Here is a 14675-nt window from a genome sequence, read left to right as displayed (position 1 = left end):
CTGTAGGCAAGAGCTGTTCAAGACGGCATTTTCAACCAAAGAAACACAGATGTGGCAGGGCCAGCAAGAACTACATTATAGCAAGACTGACCAGCGTAGGAGACAAACCAAGGGTCATGCAAACACACACAGATACCCCAACATGAATTGGAACAAAAGGGGTTTTGATCATTAAAATAAAAATCAATCAAACAGAAATTGAGAATCTTACCTTTTGCTGCCCTTAACAGAGACTGGCGCCCGACACCAAGCAAAGTCTGCACGCCCAGGACGCTCTGCGGGATTTCCTTGTCTAGAAGGGGCCCAAGTCTCTCACAGATCCTAAGGAGATAATCCGGAGGGATGTGTGCATTGACAGCCACCTAAACACAGAAATAACACACATGTCGGAAAGCTGCTTTCTTCTTGCTCCTGCTGTTTTTTCCTTTGGTTCATATTCAAGTGTTGAAGTTAAATAAAGTTACCGAAATAAAGTCTAAAACCTTTAAAAATTAATTATATCAAAGGTGTGTTTTCAAGTGAGACAGAGCGTTGAAAAAGTTGGATTAGAAATTCCAGGTGGTAGTAGCTACAGCTGTAATTTAGGATATCCCTCAACAACAAACAAAAATCCCTGAAACTCTGAGTTCCCAGTGCAGAAATCTGATCAAAGTATTGCCTGGGGACCTTTTTTAAGCCTTTTTTAGTCTTCGGTTCATTCTTTTCACATACAGCGCTTCTCGCTTAGCTGAAACACCCTTGCCAGACACCCATATTACTGTAAGAAGCACATGTGCTAAAGCCTAAAAACCCTAAATATTATCCTAAAAGCAACACCCAGTCTCTGGTTTTCAGCTACTGGGAATAAGCAGCATTGAGACCCACATGCGTAGGCTCTGCTCCTAATTTGTCATCTCAAGGAAAGATTCTTCTTTTTCCCCTTTAGACAGAGACTGTTTTCTGCGGAGAGACAATAGTTTTTCCGACAGTCTGTTCAAATAGAAATAAATTGTTCCTCATTATCCAGAATGCCCTGCACTTGCCTGACTTCTACTATATTTCCTAGTTGGCAGCACAAACTCAACATCAGAGCTTATTTAGCCCCTTCAACACAGGACATACGGCCACACTCATCTCCTTCTTAAAGATCAACAGTAAGGGGTCGCTCAGCTCTTAACTACCTGTGATTAAAAAAATAGTTGTATTAGTATTTGCAACCTTTGTATCTGTAGCAATATTACTGAGATTGTCATAAAACAGGGTTTTTTTGTTTTACAAAGGCCCAAACTAATGCCAACTAATACTAAAGCTGACCTGAAAGGGCCGGAACAATGCTCATTGGAATAAAACAACAGCACACACCCCTCTCTCCTACATGGCAGGAAAAGGTAAGTGCTTCACTCAGCCCTGCTGCCAAAACATCGCCCACCGAACCGTGTCATCAAACGGATTATTACTACACAGCGTTGGGAAATCGTCTGTCCCAGTTGGGCAAGAGCAGTGGCGCTACTGGGCTCAGTGCAGTGAGTCATGTGTCGTGTCATCACCTGCACCACAGGCAATGCCGGCCCACAAATCAGATTGTAACAAAAAAAAAAAGCTTTTCTAAGGACACATACAAATTGCCATTTAACTAAACTCAAACAAATCTCTTCCAATCTGAAGAGAAACTCTTACAGGAGACAGACAGGCTTCTCCACGCATCCTTCCAGTCGCCATGTGTTAAAGATACGGCTCTGGCCTTCCAAGGGAACCAGAAGAATCGTAACTCTGCAGGAAAGATAAACCTGACGACCGCATTAACACAGTCCTGTTTCATGGCTTTTCATACCGTGAGCATCAAGGAATGACCAGCCCTGGGCCATGAACCCTCTCTTGCACTGACTGCCTTCTCCAGCCGTTCTTCTTTTCCCCGAAAATCACAGAGTTCCAAAATTATATTGGAACCTTCCCATTTATACAGTCAGTAAAGTTCAGCATGTAAGCGCAAATTGACTTTCGTTGTAAATCACATGATACAACAGAAGATGAGATAAAAAGATAATCTAAACTTTTGTACATGTCTATCATTCATACTTATTCCTGAAATATTTTAAGTGTGTGAATGCTACAAAATATTTTATTATCCCACGCTAGTCTCCCTTTAGTATGTAAAGCATCTGAAACAAAGGCAATTCTAAAGAGAGAATCTGCAATTTAATAAAATCTGAGTACGAACTTCTTTTTTATGTCTCTGATAATTAGTAACGTGCTCCTCAGTCAACAATTGCCAATTCTAGCAGTTTATCAAGCTTAAGATTAATAAGATTAAAAAGAGCAACAAATCCAAAAGCGGTGGAACTTTAGAATTTACTTCTACGGTAGCGAAAAAACCAAACCATACCACTCTCTTTGGAAATACAGAATTTCACAGAACGTCCAAACCCTTCTCCTAGCATATTGCAGCACAACGCTTCCCTTTCCACCCAGTGGCATGTTGGCTTCGAAGTATCGCTGCTATTTTATGTCTAGAGAGGTGCTGAACTAAGCCTGGCAGCAAATATCTCACTGTGGAGCCAGAGCACAAGTTATTCAACAAACAGCCCTGACTAACTCAGCACATCTGCTCACAAATGGATTTCGTTGCTTCAAGATCTGCAAGTTAAGCCACAGTTTTATAAAGAACAGCAAAGAGACCAAACATCAATGCCAGAAAGGCCGTACAACACTTCTTTCCCTGCACATTTTCATGTCGCTACAAGCCAGGACAGACCAAATAAGTGCCCCTTAATCTGAATATTATCACTGTTGTTCCTACCAAACAGCTACACAGGCAGCAACAGCAGCAAATTCTCCTGGAGACTTTTTTCCTTAATAACTTCCAGATAAAATGCTTAAACCGCAGCCCAGAGCAAAGCAAGCAATTCTATTTTCAGGTTCCGAAATGAACTTGAAACAAAAATCCTTCCTTTTACCTCTGTGTGAGATAACTCTAAATGGATTTTACATATCTGTCAGAAATGTGAAGCCGCAAACGCACAGCTGAGAAAAACAAAGTCTCCTAAATCAGATTTTCATTAAAAGAAGGAAAAAGGCAAAACTTCGCATCAGTTATAGCCACACCTCTTAGCACATGCTCGTCCAAACCCCATACAGCAAAATTAAACAATGGCAAGGATATTATCAACTCCTCAAATACATTAGAAAATATTTTTAGAATACTAGAAAATACTTTAGAAAATAATTAGAAAAATAGAAAAGAGAAGAGTAATACAGGCCAAAAATATGCTTATCAAGAGCTTCTAAAAGAGCACCTTAAAATAATGCATTAGAGCCAAAAACGTGTTAAGTGAGAGCAAGTCCTGCACCATGCGATTAACTATAAAGAGAAAAATGTTTTGTTGCCTTAAGATATGAAAGACCTTAAAAAGGTTTGAATGCCACAGTATAACGGCAGAGTTCTGCAACACAGGAGCCACACAGGTGTTCGGATCTAAAAACTGTCAAGAACCGGGTAAAGTGAATCCGTCCTTTTAAAAAAATCCACTTGAACAATGACAGGAGGAGGTAACACAGCCAGCACTACTTGAACCAGGATGCAAATAAGTTGCTACAGTGATAAGCAGCTGCAAGGGAAGAACTATTAGTGAAGTCACGGCAGGGCTGGGAGAAAGTCATAGCCCTAAACCTGGTGATGCTTCTGATGTTGGAAGCATTACCGCGTAATCTCAGACTGCTGGGCAAAGGGTCCTCAGCAGACAGCTAAGACGACAGGCAAGAAGCTTGTTGATCCCTGAAACAAATAAACAAAATCCCCTGGTATGACTGCTGACAATTCTTCCTATAAGGAAGGTTTCAATAAACAGGCAACAAACAAACAAACAGACTCTGCGATTACTACTTATTATGTTTTCCTGAGGATTGGAACAGATACCTCTGAAATGTCTCTTTTGGGAAGCGCAGCGAAATATTGCTTTAAAGCACATAGTAAGTTTGGTGCAAGAGCTGCATGATGGAAGTGAAGCAGGCAGATTTTTGAAGGCTCCTTCGTGCCCGGTCCCCGCGGGCAGGCAGTTGTGCAGCAGCAGCAGATTTCGAACCTTCAGGCGGTCGTACGACACTTCTCTCGTTTGCCAAAGTAACAATCAATTATGAATCAATTGACAACTTTATCAAAAAGCAGCAGAGGAGACGGAGAGGACCAAGGCAGCTGAGCAAGCAGGAAATTACTCATGACCTCAAATATGGAATCTCAGCAAAAGAAAGCTCAGACCCTGGACTTGCACAAGATGTCAACAGCGTGCAAATACACAGGAATTTAAAAGGCCATTATCGACTCAGTTTCCCCAGACAGAAGGGGTTGGAACTACCAGATGACATTTTCCTGAGGTGACAAAACCATAACATCTCTCCACTGCTAATGCTGGGATTGGCGCCGTCTATAAATAACAGCACCTCGCGCTCAAAGCTCCTTTTAAATCGATGCAGATGGGCAAGGCCAAAACTGAAAGCCAAATCCCATAAGCTGTTCCATACCAGCACAGCCATCCACAGATGCAAATTCTGCACGGATTTTCTGGTTTTCCTGAAATTAAACGTATCTTCAGCACAAAGACCCTAATGGGCTAAGCCAGAATAAGCCCATCAAAAAGTTCTTGAAAACCAAACCAGAGCCAGTCATCTTTAGCAGAAATAAAGATAATTTTGACCAACAGCCCACTGGAGACTTTTCTGATAACCTGAGTCGGTTCAGCTTGACTTGTCTCTACAACAGCTGATCCCATATTGAGCTGCTACGGTTCATTTCAAATAGGAGCACTAATTGCGTGCAAGTTTGATGTACTTCAGGCCTTCACAAGGAGAGCGAGGGCCCTCCCTTTTACAAACAAGTTTCATGTCTCAAGACCACCAGCAGTCAAACAAAGTGAAAGCCGCTCTGGAGTACACCTGGACAATTCCCTAGACAGGCAGCCACATGTTGCACATCAAAAGTACTCCAGAGTGGAAATAAGCAGAAAAGACAAAGGGAACACAAACGCAGGTAAGTCAGGATGCATGGTTTTGCTCGCTAGGTACGATTCTTATTAGCGTATATTAAATTATTCTCCTGCTTTTTGGTACCTGACATTTCAAGTAAAAGACCAAGTTCAAATAAAAAAGAGAAAGAAATCTCAGAGAGTTCTCAGATCTTGACTAAAAGTGTGAGTGAAGTGGGAGTAAACATTCCCGAGATAAAAGCCACACAGTAGGTGATTTGGTTGTTATATCTTTATCATTTCCAAAAGCCTCAAGAGCAATAACAACATACTCAATGGCAAGAATATCAGTATATTTTCTGAAAAATACCAATGCTAACCTGAGCAGTCAAACTGAGAATGGAAAACAAAGCTGAAACATCAGCAATTACGACAAGAAATATCTTTGTCAGATTTGCCAAAGCGGAATATTGGGCAAACAAAGAAAGAAAAAAAAACCAGACTTCTCTGGGTTTGTAAACTCTCCCGGGGGTTCGATTCTCTCAGGCCTGGCCGATCAGTGTAGCCACAACACTAGGCAGGGATTGTAACTCAATTTAGGCTTTGCAAGTCTTCAAAAAGAAGAAATGGGTACAAAAAAACTTTATGTCAAATTGCTAGCATCTCTAATTTATTTTTGGTTCATTATGCGATTGAGATAGTTGAAATGAAGGTCAGAGTTATCTGTGTTCTTCACCACCCTGGCTTTGTTCTGAACATTACTTGCAGACATCTGGCTAGCCCCGACGTCGAGCAGTCCAGGTTAATATACAATCAAATGCAACTCAAGGTCCAAATTCAAAATACATCAGACCCTAAGCAATGAGAGGAAAGAAGACTTTTCCTCAACATTCCCAACAGTGAAACCTTCAGTATGAGGATTAACAGGGAGAAGCTCAGTTCATCCTACCCATAGCCCACCTGTCTTGCTGTAATGACTCATTTATAGCCCTGTTCCTCACTGTAAATCATGATAAACAGTTAAATAACACTATATAAAAAGGCAACCTAAAAGAATTGATTACTGTTGATTAGTTTGAGACAGAGGAAAAAATCTTATACTTAATTTTGATAATTCTATACAGTGAGAAGCAATTCCCCATTAATTCCAGGCCTCTCTTTGCAACAGTTTCCTCTTTTCGAAATTCTAAAGTACATGGTTTCAACAATGCCATCTAAAACACACACACACACAAAATAAAAAAGTTTTAGGCCTTTTCTATTTGTGCCCCATAGAATGAAAGGTAAAAAATGTATACGTTAATGTAACTGATTAAGCAAAATCAGAATGTCTGAAATCAGACCTCATACTGCTAATATTCCTCTCGGGTAGTGGTTGTAGTCACAAGCTAAACCTCAAACAGCCCACAGTTAGATTGCAGGTTCTCTAGCAAGACTGTACAGCATTAAAATTTATTGAATGCAGCACCTAGTACGTGCCTGTTCACTCAATATACAGCCCCTGAATTATCCACAAGAGGTATGATGAAGCATAATGTTCATCTTAAATTCTTAATACTCTTTGGAAAGGGAAAGCCAGCAGGTACAAATGTCTCCTCTCAACACAAGGAGCTCTCCCATCTGCACCTGAGCTTCTACAACATCGCCAAAGTGGAAAACTAACTCTCAAGCAAGCTACAAAGCAGTTTGAGCAACAGTCATGTCAAAATCCCACGTCAGCACTGCAGCGTGCAAGATAGGAAAGGCAAGGACGTACTTTCAATTCCTTCCAGGTGAGGAAATAGTGACTATCAGTATTATAAAAGCTGTTAATAAGTTTACAGCATTCTAGCTGCAAAGCGCTAAATCAGCACCATACATTATTACCCAGAGCTCCTAGAAATGACAACAAGGCCCTTTGCACCCTTCGGAAACAAACGGAAACGACTTTTTGGTTTTGCTGCTTTCAGAGAGGCCGGTAAGAACCCTCGCATCTCACGGCCACAACGGGAAAACGTCCATCCCCATGCACGCAGCCCCTTGAAACTGACCTGTCTCAGTGACAGCTTTTCACACGGTTTAAATCCAGCAAAAGCAGCCACTCTATATATTTCATACACATTTAATAGCTTCAACATTACATTTGATAAATATATATATTTTTTTTTAATATGAAAGCAGGCCCCAGCGAGGAGCAGGGTTTCAGCACAGCCTGCTGCCACAGGCCAGGGATCCCCGACCCAGAGCCGCAGCGCTGCCCGCGGCCGGGCCTGTCGCCATGGAACCGCCCGCTGGGCCGGCTCGGAGCCCCCGGGACCCCCGGAACCTCCAGGGCCTGGCTCCCCGCGGCCTCCTCCGGCCCACAGGTGCCCGCGGCCCGCTGTGTTTTGGCCACGCTGACGCTCCCCCCACAGCGGGGGGGCCGAGGCCCTGTCAGCCCCGCGGCCCTGTCGGCCCTGTCAGCCCCGCTCGCCGGCACCTCAGGGCGGGGCGGGGGGGGGAGCTGTCAAACCGCCGCCTCGGGAGGCGGCGGGGGTACGGGGGGAGCTGCCACCGGGCTGGCAGAAACCGGCCGAAGCGCCCCGACGCCCCCGGGCGGGGGAGGCCCGGCAGGCCGCGGATGAGCCGCCCCGGCCTTGGAGCGCCGACGGGCGCGCAGGGCGGCGGAGCCGGGGGGGTGGATAAGGGGGACCCGGCGCCCCCCGCCCTCCCTGCCAGTTCCTCCGCGGCGCCGCAGCCAATCAGCTGCCGCCTTCTATCGCCACCCGCCGCTCTACGGCTTGTAAGACGCGGCGCCATTCGCCGCGCCGGGCCCCGGTACGTGCCCTCAGATAACCCTCCCGGCCCCACAATAGCGCGGCGCAGTCAGTCACTCCGTCCCAAGCAGCCCCCGCCGCCCCGGGTGTCCCCCCGGCCCGGCCTCCCCTTCCCTCCACACCCCGGCAGGAGCCGCGGCCTCGGCGGGGCGCAGCCCCGGGAGGGAGAACGGGCCGGGGGGGTGTTGGAAGGAGAACGGGGAGCGGCGCCCGGAGCGGCGGCGGCAGCGAGGGGGGAACTTGTCGGGGAAGTCGGGAGTGAAACTTGGCTCACCAGGTCCTCGAAGCTCCGGCGGTGCTCCTTGCCCTGCCAGTCCAGGCGCCGCGGGATCAGCTGCGGGAGGGAGACGGGGAAAGGGGAGGAGGGACGGAGGAGCCCGTCAGACCCCGGCCGGCCCCGCGCCGGAGCTGCCCCGCTCCCCGGGCGGGCGAGGGGAACCCCCGCCGGTGCCAGCCCGCCCCGGGGAGGAGCCCCTCGGCCGCTGCCCCCCGGCCCCGCAGCGGGGATACCCGCAGGGTCTCCCGGAGCGCCGGGAGGAGCTGGGCTGGGTTAGCGCAGGGCAAACCCCGGCCCCCCACCCCTCCAGGGCTTCCCCCGTCCCGCCGGGACAGCCGCCGTACCTGGTGCTCCTCCAGCTCCTCCACCAGCACCTGGGGAGAGACGGACACACACACACACACAAAGGACGTGAGTCCGGCGCCCGCAGCGCAGCGGCTCCCCCGCCCGCCTCCCCTCCGGCCCCGTCCCGGTGCCGTCCCGGTCCGCCCCGGCCGGAGCCCCCGGCTCCCCGCTCACCTGGGCGGATTTCTTACAGGGTCCGGACTGCAGGAACCGGGCGATCAGGTAGTAGAGCTCTGCGGGAGGGACGAGGGGAAGAAGGGGACACGGTTACAAGGCGGGGGCGGCCGGCGGGGCGGAGGGCAAACCCCCGCCGCCAGCGATACCCACCGGCTTCGAGCTGGGTCGGGGCGGCCGCCGTCGCCATCCTCCTCAGGAGGCCCGAGGGGGAGGGGAGGTGGCTGGATGGCGCCCCGGGGAGACGCCGCTCTCACTGCGGCCGAGCCCCCATGGACGAGCCCCGCTGTCCGTGCGCGGCGCTGGCCCCGGTCCGGCTCTCGCCCGGGTTCATCGCATCGCCGGTCGCCCCATGGAGATCCCGGCCCGAGGCAGCCGCCGAGCGGGGTGCAGCGCCGCCGCCCGCCGCACGGGGGCGGTGCGCGGCTTCGCGCAGGCTGAGGGAAGCGGCGCCGGGAGGGGAACGGGGCGGAAGCGCCTGGCCGGAAGGGCGGGGCTGTGACGCACGGAGGTGGTGCTCGCGCGGCGGGCGGCGCTTCCGGGCGGCGGTTCTGTGAGGCGGCGCTGATGGCGGCCGGGCCTGGTGTCCTCCCGCCGCCGGGACGGGCCCCTCAGGGGCTGCAGGGCCTCGAGGCGGCCTACGTGGACCTGGAGAGGGGCCAGAGGAGCCACAGAAATGATCCGAGCCTGGAACAGCTCTGCTGGGAGGACAGGCTGAGAGAGCTGGGGTGTTCAGCTGGAGAAGAGAAGCTCCAGGGAGGCCTTAGTGCGGCCTTTCTGTACTTAAAAGGGGCTCATAAGAAATATGGGGACAGAGTTTTCAGCAGGGCCTGTTGCGACAGGACAAGGGGTGATGGTTTTAAACTAAAGGAGGGAGATTCAGGCTGGACATGAGGAAGAAATTGCTCCCCCTGAGGGTGGTGAGAGCCTGGCCCAGGTTGGCCAGAGAGGTGGTGGCTGAACCATCCCTGGAGACATCCCAGGCCAGGCTGGACGGGGCTCTGAGCAACCTGAGCTGGTGCAGATGTCCCTGCTCATGGCAGGGGTGGCACTGGGGGAGCTGGGAAGGTGCCTTCAACCCAAACCATTCTGTGATTCTATGATTCAGTGGGACATCAGCATGTACCAAATGAGGGAGATTGTCCTATGGACCTTCCTGAATGCTCCAACAGCAGGGGAGGACTCGGTGGGTGGAAGGGTGGAGGCAGGAGCTGGCAGCCCTCACTGCCTGCCCTGGCTGTAGGAAGAGGTCTGAGGAGGCTTTATTAGATACGGAGCAGCTATATGGTGATGCACTGAGATACAGAAAAATATGTCTGTGTTCATAAAATTGCTTGCTCCATTGTAAACATAGACAAAGGTGCTCAAGACAAAGTGTTGCAATATGGATGCCCGGTGTTGGGCGACTTGAGATGTGTCTCATTTTTTGGAGGAGCTGTTGTGCATCTTGCACAATGAGGCTCTGACCAGCCTGTCCTCACCTCTCCACACTGTCAGGATTATACCCCAAGGGCCAGAGTCCTGCCAAGGTTACAGAACAGAGGGCGACTTTAGGAGCCAGAGTAATACTGTTTGTTCCCAGTGTCCAGGAAATTAAAATCTGATTGATACAGTACGTGTTCAAAGAAAAAAGGGTTCAATATCGGTCACTATTATTAAGGGAAAGAAATATTTTTTTTCAACAGGAGGCATCCTGTCAAAGTGCCAGAAATTTATGTCAGTTCAGCAATAAGTTGCTAAAAGGTATTGAGTGAATTGACAGTGTTCTTTAGTGTAAAATTGTGTTTTGCCATCACAAATACCTGGCATTTGGTGTTAGAACTCCCCAAGCCTTGGCAGGGTACCAATTGCTGTCATAACTGGGAAATAAAAGACAACTCATCCTCCTGCTTTGAGTACCAAGAGCTGAATCATAGTGAATTGATGCCACTGAAACAGTAAGGATAAATTCATTTTTAGCATATATTTATGGCATGACTAGGCTTTGTGCAGTGCTGTGGCAGAGCTCTCCCTGCTGTTCCCAGCGGGATCCCGTCCTTCCTGCTCGCAGCCTTTTTTCGGGATGCTTCAAGGTACCCGACGGAGTGCCGGTGGCTCTCTGGAGAGGGAGTCGGGTACTTGATATTCCGCTGCTTTGCAGAATTCACTTGTATTTGCCTTAATACAGCTGTGGAAGTTGTTAATTTTGTGTCAGGAGCTCGGATTACCTGGCTGATGTGCAGACCTCGTTTCCTCTTCATCTAAAGTTGTCAAGCTGCTGAGAGCTTAAATATTAAAAAAAAAAAAAAAAGGCTCACCGTGGTAGCCACTGGACTCTTTTTAAGGCAGGTGCATTGATCAGCTCGTCACAGAGATGCAAGGTGCCGCCTGACCAAGCTGCAAAGCTCCATTCTCATGGTTTTCTGATAGTAGCAGCTCTCTTGCCGTTCCAGTGGTGCAAAACTGCTCGTCACCAGTGAGGAAAGAGCCTGTGGATTCTCACTCTCCTTAGAGGGAATGTCTTTCCCACCTGGCTCCAGACTGGAGAACTGCAAGCTCATCTTTTCATGCGTGACAGGAATGCAAAGAAAAAAAATGTGGCTGATGTTTTATTGTGTGCCCTGAAAGCATGTATCAATCTCAGCTGAATAGAATTCAATGTGAAGAGAAAACACAGCACTGTAAATATTGTATAGCGCAATGTCCTGCTGCGTTCTAGCGCTAAGTTATCACCTAATGCATTTCTTCAGGAACATGGTGCATTTCCTTGGCACCTTTTGGTTGGTGCCTTCCTGAACCTCTCGTGATTTGCTTTTTGTTTGAGCCTGGGGGTGGCAACACATGAAGCTGCACCACTGCTACAGGCAGGATTATTATTTTAGGGCCCAGTTAGAGCGAATGGGAATTTTCACAGTAGCTGATTTGAAAGCCTGGGATAGAAGATGCCCCCAAAGATGGCTCCTGTGCCCTTCCCGCACCATTCTGGCTGGAAACTTTGCCACAGGCTGTTCGCTGAAGTGCTGATAAAGCTGTGACCTTGCAGCCTAACGCTCAGAAGTGCTCACGTCACACCCCCCTCACAGCTGGGATGGATTTGTGCATCAACAAGGAGCGTGTTGGGAATCCCCCAGCTGTTAGTCAGGTGTGTGTTGCAGGTTACAGCTTCCCACCTTCGTGTCAAGTCCAAACGGAGCGTTCGTCGTGCTCAAAACCCGGCCCGTCAGCGCCGTCCCAGCCATGGTTTTACTGCTCTGCAGCAACTCCTGAGCCTCTTCCCGTGTTGCTGGTTCCCTGGTGCCTCAGCTTCCCATCGTTAACATCCTCCCAGTCGCTTCATTATCCCTTAAGGTTGCTACAAGGCCTGTGATGGATCCTCTACTCACTTCTCCTGGGTTTCCCCCCAAGGACTCATCCAGCTGGTGAGTAACGCAGCTTTCCCTCCCCAGCAGCTCTGTCCCTACCACACGCCCATCTCCCAGCTCCGTGACTCATCTCTCTCTGCGTCCCAGCAGCAGCACGCTGGGGGCTGACAGGAAAAAGCAAGGTTTTATGGTTGCGCTTATTCATCTGTCTCCAAAGCAGAATTCTAGTCTGTAAATGCCAACAGCGACGGTGACGCTGAGTGGCGAAGAACACCCTGGCATGGTTATTGCTAATGAGCAACAGAGGGACTCAGGAGCAGAGATGCTTTAAGGAAGAAGCTGACTTGTAACAGTTTCTTTCCATACTGCTGTTAAAAAAAAATAAGAATGATTTTAGGAATAGAAACTTTTAGATAAGGGCACATTTACACACTGTGGAGCCAACCCCACTCTGCTGTGGCCAAACTTGTCAGATCTTGTGGGTTTCCCTCCCTGCCTGCTGCTGGCCAGGCAGGGTGTCGATTACCAGAAAAAAAGAAAGCCTGGTACTGTAGAAACCTCTCAGCATTTAACAATAAGCCATTTTTCAGGGTTTTGCCTCTTTTTCAGGCACCCAGAGCACTTTTCATACCTTGGTCTCTGGTACCCTGTACCTTTGTGAAATGGTCCGGCACGTCCTATCGCTGTCGTTGGGGGTAAAGGCAAGGCAGCAGAATTTACCCCTGTTTAATTAAGCTACAAAATTAGATTAATTCCCTCATAGTCAGCTTGTAACACCAAGCGCATGTGTCTTTCTCTGATTTTGTCATTATGCTGTTGCGATGAATCAAATTTCTGACCTCTGCTTTAACACAGTGTGAAATCGTAGTGGCAGTTTTTCACAACCAGACAAAAAAGTACAGTTGCAAATTAAAAAAAAAGTGGAATTGTGCAGGTGTGCTGGGTTGTACCTGGGCCGTACCTTTCTTTTTCAGTAAATGTAGATGGGAATGCGGATGTCTAAATCCATTTGGATTTAAAGACTAGAGCATGTTAAGCATTTTCAGCTTTTTTTTTTTTTAGTGTTTTCCATGCACATTTCTATGCACATCGTGCTCATCTTCAATGTGCAGCTAAATGGTATGCAGGGATATGAATTGTTTCAGAAATGAGACCCATGGTTTTGTGTAACCGGTACAAAAATAAGTGCTGTTTACAAGAAATTTGAGAATGAGTGCCTCGTGCTATGCGCTTGTAACCAAATACAAATATTGAAAAGTCAGGGTTTACTTTAAGGTGATCTCTAAATGCAACAATCTCTTAATTTAAATTTTGATCTCACGGCTTATTTATTTTAAAAAAAATGAAGTGCAAAATAATGAACAAGATAGGGACTGTTCATGGATTTTTCCTTGCGCACAGAGGTTCTGTGTGCAAATCAATGCCTTGTTGTGCAAGGGAAATCTCCACATTTCCATTTCTTCACCTGATTCCTTTCCCTTGATAGCAGCTGTTAAATAATAATTCAATAGTTATTAGATATTGCACAAGACCTGCTCTAGGTTTTTTGCTATTTTTAAAGATTAAATATTTTAATTTCCCTGCTGCATCATACCAACCTTTCCTCTAGATGGTGCCCCATACCCAAGAGTTGGGTGCGTTATTATCCCAAAGGAAAGGCGATTGAGAAATAGGACGCTGCTCTCCTTTGTTTCTAATTTCTATCTTATAATTCTTCATCTAAGTTGATAAAATACTTGTTCTGCGTGATGTAAAGATTGTTTTTCTTCCTCTTGTGTATCGTAGAATCTACTCACGAGAGCCTAAAACGCCACCTGTTTGGACCAGCATCATCTGTTACTCTGTGGACTGATCCATATCTCAGATTTCTTACGGCAGCCATTAACTGGGGTGAGCTGGTATCGCCTGGACGGTACGTACAGCACCGCTGCGGTTCTGGGAGATTACTGTTTATTTGCATTGTTTTCAAATAAATGAATTATCTCTGAGTGTTATATAAACATTTATCTGTCTGTGTTTTACACAGAAATGCAACATTTCCAATGTGGATGAAATGCAAAGGAAAATGGGCAGCAGTGATTTGTGGATTTATATGCTCGTAGCTCTGTAAGCAGAAGGAAACAGTAAATAATGTGAATATTCCAGGAAAATCTACCGCAGCATCACTGAATCTCAACATTACACCTGAAACTGCCTGGAACCCCGTGAGTTTTAGAAGCAGGAAAATTAATATGAGTTATAAGTGACCAGGTAGTCATTGTTATTGTTGGTATGACAATTGTGGGCAGCTACATCCCTATTTAAGGCCCTGATTCTGCCCCTGTGTCCCCAGGAGCCCCTTGATTGGGACTGACCCTCCTGTCCCTCCCCCAGCTGCCCAGCACAACCCTGGTGCCCCAAAAATACCACCAGCTGCTTCCCAGTGGGGCTAATTCAACTACTTCAAATCTTACTAATTTTTTTTCCTAAATAATCTCATGTTGTTTGATTTGTATTTTGTTGTTTGGTTGGTTTTTAGGGCCAAATCCTGCTTTTTTTTTTTTACTTCTGGGAATCCTGTAGCCTGGGCACACGGTGTCTGACTGCGACTATGAATTCATCGCCTCTCCCTGCAGAGCTGGACGTGCCAATTGTACTGGAGCTCCCTCAGCTAAGTATTTCATTTAAATACAATTACATCCCCGTGTGTGCCATACCCTTTCTCTGTTAAATTGTGAAGATTTTCACATCTTAATTCAGTTTGTCAGTGTATACCAAAATATCAGCTGTTTTTGTGAAGAGGCACACAGAGTTCACAAGAATTTTTGAA

The 14675-nt window shown here is 47.7% G+C and overlaps 1 protein-coding gene and 1 long non-coding RNA gene across 2 annotated transcripts in view; one reads left to right on the top strand and one right to left on the bottom strand.

Moving 5' to 3' along the window:
- Positions 1–8925, bottom strand: part of BRWD3 (bromodomain and WD repeat domain containing 3) — a 49495-nt gene extending 40570 nt beyond the window's left edge. Inside the window, exons 1-5 of the mRNA XM_065642998.1 lie at positions 8679–8925; positions 8526–8584; positions 8351–8380; positions 8004–8063; positions 212–362 (exon numbers count right to left, since the gene is read on the bottom strand). Coding sequence (XP_065499070.1) covers positions 212–362; positions 8004–8063; positions 8351–8380; positions 8526–8584; positions 8679–8715 — 337 coding nt within the window. The 5' untranslated portion in view covers positions 8716–8925. The remainder of the gene's footprint in view (positions 1–211; positions 363–8003; positions 8064–8350; positions 8381–8525; positions 8585–8678) is intronic.
- Positions 8926–10745: 1820 nt separating this feature from the next.
- Positions 10746–14675, top strand: LOC135993273 (uncharacterized). The gene is made up of 4 exons (XR_010606846.1): positions 10746–11923; positions 13652–13778; positions 13893–14070; positions 14385–14675. It is a non-coding gene; the product is annotated as an uncharacterized LOC135993273 (long non-coding RNA).

This window comes from Caloenas nicobarica, chromosome 12 (genome assembly GCF_036013445.1).
Source record: "Caloenas nicobarica isolate bCalNic1 chromosome 12, bCalNic1.hap1, whole genome shotgun sequence".
In the NCBI taxonomy this organism is placed as follows: Eukaryota; Metazoa; Chordata; class Aves; order Columbiformes; family Columbidae; genus Caloenas; species Caloenas nicobarica.
The sequence above is the reverse complement of the archived record's forward strand: the minus strand, read 5'-3'. Positions and strand labels throughout refer to the sequence as shown.